The sequence below is a fragment of the Spea bombifrons genome, chromosome 4 (assembly GCF_027358695.1).
Source record: "Spea bombifrons isolate aSpeBom1 chromosome 4, aSpeBom1.2.pri, whole genome shotgun sequence".
NCBI classification, from domain to species: Eukaryota; Metazoa; Chordata; class Amphibia; order Anura; family Pelobatidae; genus Spea; species Spea bombifrons.
In genome coordinates, this window is record NC_071090.1 from 76,060,873 (window position 1) to 76,077,551 (window position 16,679).

Here is a 16,679-nt window from a genome sequence, read left to right on the forward strand (position 1 = left end):
GCCACCTTTGTGAGGTGTGTATTTTTTTGCCATTTAGACATCTGGTCAGTCTGTGCCCATGTCCCATATTTGGGACATCTTTGAAGCTGGCCAATTCAATTTACCCCATCAAATAATCATTTTTTTTTTAAAACTACGCACTCTATGGGCATTTATAATACCAATATTTAAACTCTTTTCATGCTGGAATTTTTGTGAAGATATAGCGCAAATTGTAGGACTTGCTCATAAAAAACTACATGATGGTGCTTGTGGTTGCTCTTCGGAGCAATCACAGGGCAATCGGGGTAGGGGGGTTGTGTTGCTACATGCCTCGATATCGAGGCATGTCAGCAACACCGATTAAGCTTAGGAAGCGATTGCTGATCGCTTCCTTAGCTACTTTAGTTTTTGTGGGGAGGGCTTTCGTCCCCAGAACCACGGTCAACCTCACTTGTGAGGCTTCCGTGGATGCTGCAAAGCCGCCGATCGAGGCGAAAAATGCAGCGGCGATGAAGCTGTTTAACAGCAGCCCGTACATGTACATTTGTCATTATTGCATTGCACCGCAAGCCCGTACATGGCTTTGACGTCAAGGGGTTAAATCTGGAAGGAGGAGGGTAGTAGGAGGAAACAGATATAAAGTTTCATGAGAGGATTGTACAATGTACAATGAAAACTGAAAAGAACAGCCCTGCAATTAACACTTGAGGGCTACATGATGATGCATGCAACTGCTGTTAACCCCTTAAGGACCACGCCATTTTTCAAAAATGTTTGTACCCTTTGCGACCAAGGCTGTTTTAACACTTTTGCAGTGCTTGTGTTTAGCTGTACTTTTCTCCTCTCCCATTTTGTGTACCAAAAGCTAATGACAAAATATATTCTATTTGTCCTAAGTTTAGAGATAAACAATGTTTTTATGTTTATTTGCAAGCTATAACTACAAGTAGCATATTGCTGTTTCAAAACCATATGAACATGAAAGCCTTTGTTATTTGCCTTTTGGTTTTACATGTCAATATGAATTTCAAAATCACAATTCAATGTTTGTTGAAAACCCTACATTTTGCCCCTGCGACCATGATTGTTACATGCCATGATTGTTACATGCCAGTACCAGTACAAGTTCCTTAATTGTGTAATTCCTTAAGTGTCCTATTTGCTGGCATGTCTTCTGTTTCTTTTTCAGCCTGTTATATTAGTGGTGTTTCATTTCTATCCCCTTTTCAGAAAATGTATTCTTTAGAAAGACTGAAAATTGTGTTTTTGTCATGAACCTTATCTTCTGTTCATAACTTTTACATAGTCAACCTTTTCTTTATTGTCTAAGTACAAATGTATACACTTTAGGTTTCTGTGTTGTTCTTGAATCCAAATGTAACTTTTTTTTTCTTGATCAATGGTTTATTTTTTTGATTTGGTGTTATTGACCTTTTCTTTTTCCTGTAGGCTTTAAGAATTTTCATTATTTTGAATTTGTCTGTATACTTTCCCCTGTCCTTATAATAATTTTATGGCCTTTTATGTGCTTTATGTCATGTATTTTGTCCCACCAAACAATTCATTGTTGTTGTCTACCTCTGGGATATTTATTTCTGGCATCATTATTTCCTCCTTTGTTATTCCATTAATTTTCTCTGTGGTTGTACTCTTTTCTTATTTCCTGTGCACTAACCCATTTATTATTGTCTTTTACCTCCAAAATATCAACTTCTGACTTAAATATTATTTTATATTCTTTCCTGGACCGTGTGTTTCATCCATTGTTACATCACTTTTTTCCTTTTCAATTCTTCCAACCCATTTATTGTCTTCTACGTTATGAAAGTCATCAATTTCTCTCTTTAATGATCTGTTCTCTTCTGCACCATTCATTTTATCTGTGACTGTATCTTCTTCCATTTGATCTTCCTGCTCATTGAGCACTTCATTGTTAGCTTCTACCCCTGGTGTCTCATAGTTTTCTATCTTTTGTGTTGTTTTTTCAGTAATGTGTATTTTTTCCATGAGTGCATTTGTAGCATAGTCTTTGTTTGCCAATGTTTCTCTTATTTTTTGTACACTCTCTTTCTCAGCTTTCTTTGTTTTGTCAGTTTCTCTCTTTAAGAACTGTAGTTCCTTCTTGAAAATCCGGTAGATTTCTTGACTTCTATTTCCAAGTGACAAAGACATATCTGCACTAGTGCCAAACTGAGCAACGGTGGAAACATATTTATTTTCACCTAGAAACAAAGAATAAGATTTTAACAAAATAATTATATTTCATATATATTGTGTGTGTGTGTATGTATGTATGTATGTATGTGTATATATATATATATTGAATTGAATTGAATTGAATTCTTAAGGTAATAGAGTGCCAGTGGAGGATTTCACAGAGCATTTGGGATAGACTGCAGAGAAGAGAATTGAAGCAGTGGAATGCCAAGGAGAAGAGTGTTGCAATGGTCAAGATGGAAAATGACAAGTGACTAAAACCAGAGCTTTTGTGGATTATTAGGTGAGGAATGGGTGGCAGAGTCTGGAGAGGGACTGAATGTGAGGGATGAAGGAGAGGTTTGAGTTGACCCCAAGGCATCGGGCCTGGTTAGTGGGGCAGATAGTAATGTTGTTAATGGTGATAGAGAATTCAGGTACTGGGGTGGAGATGGAAGGAGGGAAGATAACAAGTTCAGTTTTAGAAAGATTAAGTTTACAGATCCTCCTGTACTAAATCATTTTCACCCTACCTAATAACCCACTGCTCGTTGATGCTTCCTGTGTGCAGCAAAGATTTTGCATTACGATTATTAAAGGATTGTGAACTTTTTGGAGCAGGGACCTCTTAACCTGTTGGTTCTGTATGTCCCAATTGTATTATGATGTACTACTAGTAATGCAATTTTTGCGTGTTGTTCAGTGATGTGGACCATTATAGCTTTTTTTTTTATTAACTATAATTTAATAAATAATAATGAAATACTTTTTTCCATTTTTAATTTTCTCCTTTATTGAGATACCGAAATTACTACTGCTAATCACCAGGTGGGGCTATAGACAGTATTTTTTTTATTTATACCGTATTGGCTCGAATATAGGCCGCACTTTTTTCCCCCACTTTAAGTTTTTAAAGTGGGGGTGCGGCCTATATTCGGGGTCTAGCGCCCGACGCCCGGGACATGCAGTCCCGGGCGCCGGGCAGGCAGCGGGGTTAGGATACAGATCCCCCGCAGCGGTGCAGGGGACCCGTATCCTACTCCCCGATACACTCAGACAGCCTCCCCTGCCAGCACTTCCCATGGGGGGGGTGCCGGCACGGGAGGTTGTCTAAGCGTTTTACCTCTGCCCACCCCCGACTTACCGGAGCAGACTCCCGGGTGTCTTGCGGGGCCGGCGGGAGACATCTACGCAATACGCGTATGCAACTTCCGGTACCGGTACCGGAAGTTGCATACGCGTATTGCGTAGATGTCCCTCGCCGGCCCCGCAAGACACCCGGGAGTCTGCTCCGGTAAGTCGAGGAGGGGGGGCAGAGGAGGACAGTGGTAGCATATCGGGGGGGGGCAGTGGTAGCATATCGGGGGGGGGAGGACAGTGGTAGCATATCGGGGGGGGAGGACAGTGGTAGCATATCGGGGGGGGGGACAGTGGTAGCATATCGGGGGGGGAGGAGGACAGTGGTAGCATATCGGGGGGGAGGACAGTGGTAGCATATCTCGGGGAGGGAGGACAGTGGCAGCATATCGGGGGGGGGCAGTGGTAGCATATCTCGGGGAGGGAGGACAGTGGCAGCATATCTCGGGGTGGGAGGAGGACAGTGGTAGCATATCTCGGAGGGGGGGACAGAGTGGCAGCATGTTTTTTTTTGGTGCTTTTTTAAAGAAAAAAAACTTTTTCTTTAAAAAAGCACCAAACTTTTAGGGTGCGGCCTATATACGGGGGCGGCCTATATCCGAGCCAATACGGTATTTGCTTCCAAAAATTGCACTCAAAAATGTAATGCATACATTTTTTATGGTTGGTATACCTAGAAGTGCAAGGGAATAAAATCCATTCTAAACACCAAATCTGACTGATATATATTCTTACAAAATTTTCTTCATAAACCTATAATGCATTTGTTGTCCATTTCTTTTAAAACTGAAAGGGAAGCCTGGATTCAACAGTCTAGTGGTAAGATTTATTTTGTTTCAGCAAACTATAGCCTATCATAATATATACTGTATATTTATGTAAAGCCATTACCGTTATTTTGGATTAAGTTGTTGATCCTTTCTTGGGTTAAGTTCAGCTGCTGAGTGGCATTATAAATATTTGTGGAATGTGGGTTCATGGTTATGTCTTGAATTTGCTTTGCTGTAGAAGGTGAGGCTGTTGTAATTTCTTTTTTTTCCAGGGAGTTTGACACATTTCCTATTTTTATTCTCTTTCTTTCAAAACAGAGCTCCTTCATCATACTGATGACATTCATACATTGAGTCCTTTAGAGAAATAAAAATAGCAGGTTTAGCAAAAGTGACAGCTGTAGAAGGATGGTCAAGCCTAAGGTTGAATTTGTTTGGCATCCCCAGGTAGGTGTGGCTATATTTCTAATTCCTCCTCTTAACAGACATAACACTTCTAACCACATCCATTTTCTATGGCAACCACTCCATCTCTTTACTTCACCAAGCAAAATGTCACCCATTTTCCACAGTGCCCAAACAGCTTACCAGTGCACCACTCAATATATATGGTTATATAATACATTAATTCCAGATAGTTACTACCATATACATTCAATATATACAGTTAAATAAGGTCCACTGTCAAGGTCCACTTGAAATGGACAAAACATTTGCTTACAATTTAAATAAAAGGAATCAAATACAATGATTAAAAACATCAAATAAATGACAAGTTGCACAGAACCTCAGAACATTACAGCTTTGATGAAGATTGTTAAATAAGTCTCCACAAATCATGCTACTTTCAAACAATGTCTTTATTAGCGTATTCATCCAGATTACAAATTTAACAAAATTAGCCAATTTTGTCAAGTCTCTGAAAACTATGCCAGATACCCCACGAAACATTGAAATCAAAGCAAAAAGCTCAAATATTTTGTCTGAAATGCGTGGGCTCTTTCACTCTCAGAATGTCTCCCTACCTTCTCCGCCGACCACATCCACTTCCGTGTCTCACATCTTCTCGTTCTTCTCTTTTTCTCTCTCTTCTTTCTTCGTCCCCGAATCTCTGGGGACATGACCTCTCGGGGAACTTCTGTCAAAATGGCAGAGCTCCACCATTTTGCCCTAAGATAACCCTATGTAAACCTGCCAAAATGGTGGAGGTTCTAGTGATGTCCTCTCCCCCGATTGTTGGTTTAGGGAGAGGACATCATCAGAAGCTCAACCATTTTGGCTGAAGTTTGCCGGGAGGTTATGTCCGCGAAGATGAAGAAAGAAGAGAAGAGAAGAGAAAGGAGAGAGATGAGAGGAGAACAAGAAGCTGCAGAACAAGAAGAAGACATGGAAGAAGTGGTCGGCAGAGAATGTAGGAAGACATTCAGAATTTTGTTTCCAAATTTAAAATGCCCCTCGATTTTTGTCCGAAACAGGAAACAGAATTTCTTTTGCATATGTTAAGGTGTTGCAATGTCAAAGTCCAGACCTCAAGCCAATTGAAATGCTGTGGCGGGACTTTAAGAGAGCTGTGCATAAACAAAAACCTGCAAACCTCAATTAACTGAAGCAATGTTGTAAAGAAGAATGGGCCAAAATTCCTTTACAACAATGTGAGAGACTGACATTCAGAAGATGATCAAGTTATTCAAGTTTGAGTCATTGCTGATGGTTCTACAAGCTATTGAATCATAAGGTGTACATAGTTTTACACACATGGCCCCATTCTGGCTTTATTTTTGTTGACACAGTGTCGTGTTGTTGTTGTTCATCTGAGGTTGTATTTATCTAATTTTTAGACCTTCTAAGAAACAGATGATTGTTCTTACGTCCTAATATATAAAACCATAGAATTCAAAGAGGGTGTACTTTCCTTTTCACACAACTGTATATGCATGTTGAGGGGTCAGAAAATCCCTACTTTATTCTGCTATTCTGTGTGTGGTTGGATGTGATATAACTAATTCAACCTAAGCAAGGTATAGTAAGTCACCAAGTATACCCTGCCCCAGCTCAACCTCCAAGCAGGTAGATAGTGGAGGTTAAAAACATTATAATTACCATATGGGAGACACAGTCCCAAAGGAATGCCTCACCCCCATCCATTTTCTAGTGGGATGGGGGGTTGAAAGAATGGCCCATTTGTGGCATCCTTGTCCTCTTCATTGGGGTGTAAGATTTAAAGCCACAAGCTGGTTATCTTTAAGTGAAGATTATGCCACTCTCGGTCTTACATTTGTATACACACACATTCATACACTACTGTTCAAACGTTTGCAGTCATTTAGACATGTTTTTGTCATTAAAATAACATCAAATGGATCAGAAATACAGTGTAGACATTGTTAATGTTGTAAATGACTATTGTAGCTGAAAACAATTATTAGACATGTGAAAATGGACCAAAAGCAATTTGGATAAATCTTTTGTTTTCAGCCTATTCATTTTCGTTTAGAGAGTGTTAGAGTGAACCAGAATGAGCATGGGAGAGCGTGTGTGAGTGAGTGCGAGTAAAAGGGCCAACTAATTTTGGATGAAAATTCAAAGTTTTTTGCTTGGGGGTCTGGCCTTGGTTTTGTGCCTTCGTATGAATCGCTGAATTTGCCAAAACTTTGTAGATTTGCAATTGGTAGGAATCAAAATGCAGGAGTCAAATATATATCTATATATTTTTATCTCTCTATATATAGTGTGATTTTGTAAATCTGTCAAACCTGCCTCCCTGCAGCTGCTTGTATCCTGAATAAACTTTTATTGAAGTCTGGTTGATGTCACATCTTCCGATTTCCACAAATACATATATATACACACACACACACACACACAAATAAATACAGTTTCACAACTTACGACTGGATGGAGATTTTTTCCAGCAATCTAGATTGGTTATTTTTAAATTGTTGCATTTCTGACTGGAGTTTTTCAAAGTGTTCCTTTTCAATCATTAGTTGATCTGTAACAACACAAAACACAAGGGCACTCTTCATTAAAAAGAGAGTAGATGAGGAGAAAGGTGAACTTGAAAGATAATATAGGGTTTTTTTGTTTTTAGCTCTGCTTGGCTTTCATAGCACATTTTCATTGCACTAAAAAAAACTGGGCGTTTTTTTTTAAAATGAGTTGCCCAGGCAAAACAACTCTGTAAAAAATTTAACGAGTGAATGTAATATGAGATTTGAATACCTTTGACTTTGGACTGTGTAGGTGTAACATCATATAGTTTTAGAAATACATACTGACCATTGGATATTTACCTTTCAGATCCTCAATTATTCTATCTTTTGATGAAATTGTAGCTACCAGTTCGTTCTAAACAAGAAAAAAAAACCTTTGATTTAATTTTCAATGACAAAATTAAAAATAAATGTATAGCAAGTTTATTTCAAAATTTCTCTTTCTGATATAGACATACCAATGAATTAGATAATCACAGACCTCAAAGAGAAACGAGCAGATAGTGGAACTAATATAAACTATAATTCACATCTTTATTTTTATTGACAGATGAGTTTTTCTCATTCATTAAACAAATCGTCATTTTGCTAAATTCTATTATGTACCCTTCCAGCTTCTCCTTACTCATTTCCCATACAAACAATTTGGATTTATCCTAGGGCAAAAGCTTCCCATGGGTGGAGCATATTTAGCTCAGATATAAAATTTCTCCAGGTGCACTCATTATGTCCTCAGGTAGCCTGCACACCCTGTATTGCTCCAATTCCTACAGCCTAATACCGGTTGCTGACTTGGTTTGCTCCTTTGTCCCTTCTTCGGATCTGTTCCTGATTCTGATTCCTGGTTCTGACCCTCCCTAACTCTTGATAAAGCTTCTAGGTGGCTGACATCTGATCACCTGGTTTGACCTTTAATTGCCCCTGACCTGAATATTTGGATGCTGATTCTGCTTACCAGCCATATGATCTCCTGGTTTGACCTTGATCTGTCTTTAACTACTCTGCTGCATATGCATGTGTCTGAGCTCCACGAACCTAGTGGCTGTGACACGTATTTTGCTGTAAAAATAAAAACCCTAGCACAGGCTCAACATTAATCTGTTTAGCCATTATAATAATGCCGCGATCGTCTGCTATAATCTATGGGGGAATCTGAGTGGATAAGGCTACCATGTAGACCTTACAATAGTGATTGGTGATATTTCTATGTCACTGTAAAAACTGTAATACTATTGCCCATCAGTCTTTAGTTAAACAAGTAAACAGTTTAACACAGTTTATCGTCGGTCACGCCTGCCTATGTCAGGTTTTCCCCTTCAATCAGTGCACCTGAAGGTCTGAGAGGAGCAGGGCCGGCACCATTTATAGGCAAAGTAGGCTCGCGCCTACTTGGAGGGAGCGCCGGAAGCTGCCCAGTCTGCAGCCGTGATCATTCATTAGAAGCGCGGCCGCGGCTCGCGGTAACTTGATGGGAGGCAGGCAGCCGTGAGCCGCCTTTCCACTGCTAAAGTGTGATCCTGGTTTATGTAACGTTAAAAGAAATTGTACTTGATACAATGTTAATAATTACTGTTAGTTACATATTAATACCAATATCTGTGAATGAAATAATAAAACATATATTTATATTTAAGAACTATATGGATTTACCTTCTCAGTCATGAAATTTGCACTTTGTTGCTCTGCTTGGAAATCATGAATTTTTTGGCGTTTACTCATCTCACTTGCTTTTTGATCCAGTTGTGCTTTCAAATATTTTTGCATAGCCAATCTATCACTTGTTACAGACTGAAACTGTCTTTCCAGGATTATAACCTCTTGCTGAAAAAATAATGGATTTTGTATTAGGATAATGTCTAGGGTATATCCATGAGATGAAATGCTAGGTTTGTTTTTTACATTTTAATTTAAGTATACTTTGGAACTCTCCCTGATAAGCTAACACAGATCACTTTGTCATATATATTACATTTGTTTAACTAGCACCAGTAGATTCTGTACCGCTGTTACAACAGAGTCAGTAACATAAGGAGTAATAATAGCCATTCCCTATAACCCACTCCGAATGTAAATACTCCATAACAAAACTAGTTGTCACATCACCTGGTCCCGTTACTGGCGCACAGGCAGCGTTCCTCTGGTGCCGGGTACCTGGGGTTTCCCTTTGGGTCCCTGCTTCCGGCAGTCGGGGGACCGCCCGCTGACCCCCTGGAATTATGTACCCGTCCTCAGCACCCTGTGGGCTCCAGTAGTAAGAACAAAGGGGCGCAGCCAGAGGCGCGGCTCTGATGGATGGTTGGAGGTGCGACTATGATAGAGGTTGGGGGCGGGGCCAGAGCCGGCACTAGCTTTCAAAATCTGGAAATGCTCACTGCTGGTACACTGTTGTGGTCCTTTGCTATGTGCTGTATCCAGAGTTACTGATCTTCATGTTTAGACTCTCCCTGCCTGACCAACCCTTTGCTTGTTGATTTTGTGCTTCTGTCTGCTCTCCACTTATACTAGTTTGGCTTGTCTGACTACCCGACTTGTGTATGGACCCTTGGTTTGTATGACACCCTGCTACGTGTACCGACCCGACTATCCTGACTATTCAGTTCGCCTTAACCCTTGGTTTCTTGAGATACTCTTTGTTTCGCCTGTTCTTCGTTGGAGCTCGAACCTTGTAATCTCCCCTCAGTAGGCAGTATGCATGATTACACGTGAAGGACAGTAATGGAAACTTGCACTTGGTGAAAACAGATGCGAAAAAACCTTATTGTTATAATTAATTCTATATTCGATACAATAACCCGGTGTATTTCTTATAGTGGTAACTAATAAGAAAGCATGGTTTTGCTGTGTGGACCCAAGGGAGAAGTTGGAAATGGAATGCAAAAGTATTGTTTTTTTAACTAAAGGTCTATTATTTGATAGCGGTTTGGTTAGCATTATGTGTAGATTTATTTGGAAGAACATATGAAGAGACAGTGTTCCTCTAACAGCTAAATATTGTCCTCAACTAAGCATTAAAGCAAAAACAGATACATTTTGAACATTAGCACAGTCAGTACAGCATATGAAAAGAAGTGCAAGAAAATATATTACCTGTAACTTTATCCTTTGAGATGTTTCATTTAGGTAACTATACCCTAATATTACTAAAAGTGTTACAAGAATCACTAGTAGTAAATGCACAGATTTCAATGTGTAATCAGTGGCCGTTAGAGTCATATTAGAAAGAGTTGCTGTGGAAAAAAACAACAACAAAATAAAGGTTATATATAAAACTAACAACCATAAAATGAACTTAACTTAAAATAGTATAACTTCCGGGAGCATGTTGTACCCAACGCTGTCACTGGAGTTCACTGGATTCTCTGAAGCTATGTATCTCATATTATGTATACTGTATGTGCTGAGACTGCATCAGTGTAATTGTCTACTACCCTTAAAATTGTGGCATAAATGGTTGTAATTCAAAGCAATCATTAACTACACTGCTATGGGGAAAGTGAAAAACATATATAGGCCCAGATTAAATAGCTGAGATAAAATGTATTCTTTTTTTTTTTCATTTCAATCATTGCTTGAATTCCTGTTGTACTCAAATACTTTTTATATATTTGACACTGACTACATATTCAATTGCAAAGTTGAGGTGTTGCTGCCAAGTTCAGCCAGTTGTAGCTACTGATTTAGCAAACCTGATATGCCAGGACACGGTTTAATACCCTGGTGGCTTTGGTCTGGCAATATAATTGTTCCTGCACATTATCACCCATGTGTGGATCCCTTTGGGCCACTTTGCCCTAGTTAGCCATCTGGGGTGCCTTGGAGTACAATATTGACAATACAATAAATACACTTAAGGCATACAGGTACAGAAGGAGATGATGACCCTGTTTTTGTAAGTTTACAGTTTTAATAGGGAATCGAGGAGGAATTAGGCAGCAGGTGATCAATTTTAACCTCTGAAACAGAGGCACTTTCGGACTATTTTTGGGCTCTCTTTTCATACAGTTTGTTTTATGTTATAACAATAATATATACAGCAATCTATATAGTTCTTTGCAATTAGAGTAATAATATTCCAGAAAAGAGAACTCATCTAAATACAAATCATCAATATTACAAGTCATGCTTTTTGTTAAAAAACACAATAGTATTATAAAAAATAAATAGTATTTAATGGTATAGATCTAATTAAATGTATATTATGATATATTATAGAAAGTATATAAACACCTGTGAAGTCATTTAAAACCCACACATTACCACATGCAATGCACAAAGATAAATTTGTGTAATTAAATGAATATCATACCATGAAGACCTCTATGAAAGCTCTCCGCTTCTAGGATATAACTCTGAAGTATGTCTGAGGATATGTGGGGCGGCCAAACCAGTTTTGTCAGAAGTTAAAGGAGGAAGAACTTTGAATGTTAGAACAGGTTGTGTCAGTTTGCATGTGTATTGTACATTCTAACAATAGTTTTTATGCACATAGCAAACCCAACAAAATGTGACTTTGCCATGTTTAACTGCATTGTCAGGCTATACAAAATGCTAGTATACTGTTTACGTCACCAAAATTCATAGGTAAAAATTAAGAAATAAACTTATGAAAATGGAAGTTTACGTTTTCCTTCAGTTTGAGAAATGCATTCTAAACTGTGGCAACAAAACCTTTTTTTCCTTCAAGATCCAACAATTGGAATTATGAACTATAGAAATTTACTGCATATGCCTTTTACTGAAAGTCAAGTAAAAATAACTTGGTAAACTTTAACCAAATTCTATGAGAAACAGCGTAAACCTGTGACTTTTCTCATATAAAGAGACTTATGCTCGTTACATTTGAGTTTACTTGTTCTACTGTGCCAATGTAATGGATTAATTCAATATCAGCAAAAATACTGGAAATTCATCTTAAAACCCTTTAGTTAATGGGTTTTATTTCTTAGCAAAGAATCCACCCATCATAAAATGTTCACTACAGATTTTACCCTTAAAGGAAAAAAAAACATATATAGGGCAGTTTTATGATATTATGACACATAGGAATGAGACAGTGCAGTAATAAAGTAACTATACGGGTGCATGTATGTTAGAGTGAAAATTTACAGTGTTAACTCATTGAGGGCGGCTCAAGTTCAATAAATGGATGTTAATTAACTTAGCAAATCATACAATAATAAATGGTTTTTATTTAAAAAAATGTGTACTTCACTACAGTAATTTGAACAATGGACTCTAATAGTGTTACAAAGCCAGGGTCATCTTCTCCTTCACTACCCGTATGCGATATGAAGTGATTTAATATAGTCAGTTTTGTATATTTCTATTTTTTATGTGCCTTGGTTATTTCTCTGTCCACAGTCAAAACCACAACACATATGCTTTTTCTTAGCTTATCGGTAGATAATTAAATGTAAATAATACACAGTGTCACACGGATATCTCAAATGTGTAGGCACCAGAGGCTTGATGTAAGAAAGAGGACTGTATCCTCGATACAGGCAATTTTTATTTTAATTTAGCATAAAAGTGATTACAAGAAGTAAAATCAAATAAAATGTTGCTACAATAAAAACCCTACGCGTTTCGCTCATTTAAATCTTCATCTTATTCTCTTTAAGATTTAGGGCATTAAAAAGCTATAATATGTGCCCAATGAGCTAGGTAATACAGGAAACTTTGTGTTCCTAATAAGTTTTGCTTTATTCCTATATTATAAAATCAAATATAGTGGAAACTTTTGTTTTAACATGGCCTCTATTGACAGAGCAAAACAATCTCCCTGTAACCCATATATGGGGCATATTTGCAGAGTATTAATTATTTTGACTCATCTTTATGTAACCATTCCATATTAGGGTAGTTTAGGCAATGCTTTAATTGACAAAGTGTTTATTGAAAATATTTTGAAGAACCTATGGATTTAAGTGCAAATATAGGATTTAAGGCAAAGATGAGAACACAATATATGTTTATACTATTCTATGCTATTAAAATAAAAACTTATGTGACTTACCATAACCACAAATAACAACACACGTCTATGCATCTATCTTCTACATGCTTATAAGGTTCCCCCACTCATGGTGCTGCCTATTATTAGAATGCAAAGCTTTGATAAATGCCATAAACTGATAAATAAATCCATTGGCCATTTGGCTCTCATTCTCGTTCACTCTCTCTCTTCTATCTTCGTCCGCATCTCCACAGACATAAGCTGGCGCAAGTAATGCCCTTTCGCCCAATCCTTCAGCCGGGCATCACAGAAAGCACTGCAACTTTGGCGAAAGTTCTCCTTAGGGTGAAATGGAGACACTTTCGGTAATGTCCTCTCACCCGATTGGAGGATTACACATAACCCGGGGTGAAATTTGATAAACTATTCATAATCTACAAAATGTATTGCTTTTTAGAAGAATGTCCGAGATTGTCTATTTAAAAAAAAACACAATGGGCACAAACACGTAGCAATCCAGTTTCTGATAACTGTTAAAAAGGGTACATGGTTATCTGAATACACAGACTTAGTATGAATGAACATAAAAAACACAATTTTCCATAAAATACATCACTACAGTTTACATGGATCTTCAAATAATGAAATGATGAATAAAACTACTTGCTTGTGCTTCAGTTGAAGGTATGTTGTCCTCACTGTCATCAGCCCTGTTTGTCTCAAGGAAAATACAAAACCTTTGTTTAAAGAAGTTCTTACTGACATTTCACCTACACCAAAGGTGTGGTTACAGTAGGAGGGTGATGATATGATGAATTTATTGGAAGCTTGAGAAGTGCCTTACAATGCTATGTAAACAATATATAATGGGCTCCATTTCTTACTGCAAACAATATCTGATTTTTTTTCTAGATTATTATGCCTTTTTAATCTTGGGGTCTGGATATATTTTTCCTCTTAAGGAAGCCAGGCCATATATTTGTGTGAGTAATACTTAGATGACAGCATATTAACAATTTACACCTTAGGCAGGGAAACCTATACATTTCAGTACAAGCTAAGCCTAGTTGCTAGTTGTGTATCAACTTATATGACAGTTTGAATCATTCTGACTGAAGGTTATGACAGTTTTAGTCCACAGAAGTTCATCTGCCTATGTTTTGTAAATTACATATAAATCTATTTTTATAAATATGTCTGTATTTGTGGTTTTTTTTTTACCATTGGTTATTTTATTTCAGCAAGGTTGACAGGCGAGAGGGCACCTATCAAATATATGATACCATTGTCACTGTGGGAATTGTCTGTCATGTTGTGTGGGCTTAAAGAGAATGTCCAATCATAGTGCTGTTGATTTTCAAGCGTGAGATAGAGGTAAGGATATGAAAAGTTTGTAGAAGTTGTATCCTAATGTTATCTGGAAACAAATACTTGCGTTTATAAAATAATCTAGAGTAAATTAGCACCATCTCATGGGAGCTTCCTGCAGTACAGAGTAAGTGCAGGCACGTCTAACATATCTTATAAAGAACAAATGAATAACAAAAGCAGGTTACAGGAACTACACTCAGTTTAGTTTACAGCTCTTCAGCCTTGACAGATTAGCATTAACCCCTCTTGAAATTAGGGAGTCCCTTGTGGAGGTGAATTATGTACTCGGTGTGACTGATGGGTGAGACTGACAGTTGACCCTGCTAGTTGCTTTATAGTATGCACATTTTTTCAGTAGGAACCAGATGCTGAAAGAGAGACAGGGCATGCTACTGCTACACTGAAAGGGAGGCCGTGCACTGAAAGGGTTAAAGGTATATGTCAAAGGAGGTGTAGCTGCTGTATCTCTGTCCATGCAGCAAAAACAGAGGAGAGAGTAAAAAAAAGAGGCAATGAAAGATTACGGCACTCCCATTGATCATTCATGATATGTGTCTGGACCCTGGGCCGGACTGGCCGCCTCCACTGGAGCCGGTCTTGTCGCCGACCATCTTACTATACGTGTGCCCACTGCCGCAGACACCAATGAAGCTAGAGCAAAATAGATTTTCTTCAGCTGCATTGGTGGCCATAGGCACAAGCATAAAGCGATCAGCCTAGCGTTCATCGTGGGAGTCACTGAGTGTCTGCCAGTCAGCGCTGCACATCATATACGGTGCTAACTGGCTGTCAGGGTCTGCAACTCCGGACCCGACGAAGCTACTCACCCAAGTACCCGATGCCCGTGGGTACTGAATCCCACGACGCGTCTACAGCCTCTTCCTCCTCTGCCAGCATGCCTGCCACTAGGCGGGCGCGTGCGCCCTCAACAAACTTTATGCGTCCCCGAATGGAGATGCCGGGGTATGCGCACGGATGACGTCATGGTTGGGGGCGAGGCTTCCCCCAGGCGGCAAGTTTAAAATCTACTGTGCTCAGTGATTGATTTCCTATTGAGCTTCCTGTGTGTTTATTAAATCTCCTAGGCTTGACTGACATCATCGCTACTCTAAGCCAACAAATGGCTTCCATGAATCAGTCTCTCTAAGAACAAGGCAAGTCAAAACCAGCTTAGGCAGCAGGTGCAACTTCTTCAAGTACCTCATGCCGCTCCTGCAGACCCAGCCGTGGCTCCTCAACCCCCTATCATGGAGGGTGCCTCGGACATTGAACCTCAATGTCCTCTCCCGGAACGATTCACGGGTGACCGTAAAAAGTACCGAACTTTCATTACTTCCTGCCAAATACTCTTTAATTTAAAGCCCAGAACCTACACCTCCGACTACATAAGGGTCCATACCGTTATTTCTCTCCTCTCTGACGAACCACAAGCATGGGCTCATCATCTCCTCCACAGTCACAGTCCGCTGCTGGACTCATGGGCTTCTTTCCGTCAGGCTCTGGATTCTATGTACGATGATCCCTTCAGGACATCTTCGGCTATCACCTCTCTGAGAGCCCTCAAGCAAAGTAGACGTCCTATTGAGGATTACATTCCCGATTTCAGACGCCTGGCTCTTGAATCTTCATGGAATGAGCCAGCCCTCCACGACCAATTTCGCTGGGGCCTCTCTGAACTAGTGAAAGATGAACTTCTCCATCCCTACCGGTCTAGAGGATTTTATCAAGTTATCCACCCAGAAAGAGAAGACTCAGAAAGAGAAGACTCGAACGTCAATCCTCACCCTCTGTCTGGTCGCCTGCCTCACCTTCCACTTCAAACACCTCGCTTCCACCTGAGGAACCTATGCAAATAGGCACAGTCCGCGAACCCTTGTCCCCAGAAAGAGAACGACGTAGCTCGTTGGGGCTCTGCCTATATTGCGGCAGAGCTGGCCATTCCTTCCAGGACTGCAGAGCACGCGCCTGTTTCCATAAGGGTAAGGAATCTGTCCTCCATCTGCAAGTATCTACTAGAAAAATGTCTAGCTTTGCAGCTCATCTTTGTATCCTTACAGTGGAGTAGAGGTATCATCAACCTCTCTGCTATGGTGGACTTCGGGGCTAGTGGCAACTTTCTAGACTTTGATTTGGCACGGTCACTCTCCATCCCCACTCGTCGTAAGAAGAACCCTATGGCCATACAGCTGGTTGACGGTAGCCCTCTGAAGACTGGGCCCATTATTCGAGAAACCACTACTCTGCTACTTAAAATTGGGGATAGACATTCGGAGA

The 16,679-nt window shown here is 39.4% G+C and overlaps 1 protein-coding gene across 1 annotated transcript; it reads right to left on the reverse strand.

The window, feature by feature from the left end:
• Positions 1–957: 957 nt before the first annotated feature.
• LOC128492261 (uncharacterized) lies at positions 958–11,729 on the reverse strand. Its single transcript, XM_053464755.1, has 7 exons — positions 11,385–11,729; positions 10,166–10,305; positions 8,729–8,899; positions 7,379–7,433; positions 6,975–7,077; positions 4,207–4,442; positions 958–2,204 (listed from the first exon to the last, which is right to left on the reverse strand). Exons 2-7 carry the CDS (start codon positions 10,289–10,291, stop codon positions 1,708–1,710), a joined length of 1,188 nt encoding a protein of 395 aa, XP_053320730.1. The 5' UTR covers positions 10,292–10,305; positions 11,385–11,729; the 3' UTR covers positions 958–1,707.
• Between the last annotated feature and the right edge of the window lie 4,950 nt (positions 11,730–16,679).

Coding starts and splice junctions, on each gene's coding strand:
- LOC128492261 (XM_053464755.1), bottom strand. CDS start 10,291: ATGACTCTAACGGCCACTGATTACACATTGAAATCTGTGCATTTACTA. Junction 7,078..7,378: donor AATAATTGAGGATCTGAAAG/GTAAATATCCAA, acceptor GTGTTGTTACAG/ATCAACTAATGATTGAAAAG. Junction 2,205..4,206: donor CAACTTAATCCAAAATAACG/GTAATGGCTTTA, acceptor CTTTGTTTCTAG/GTGAAAATAAATATGTTTCC.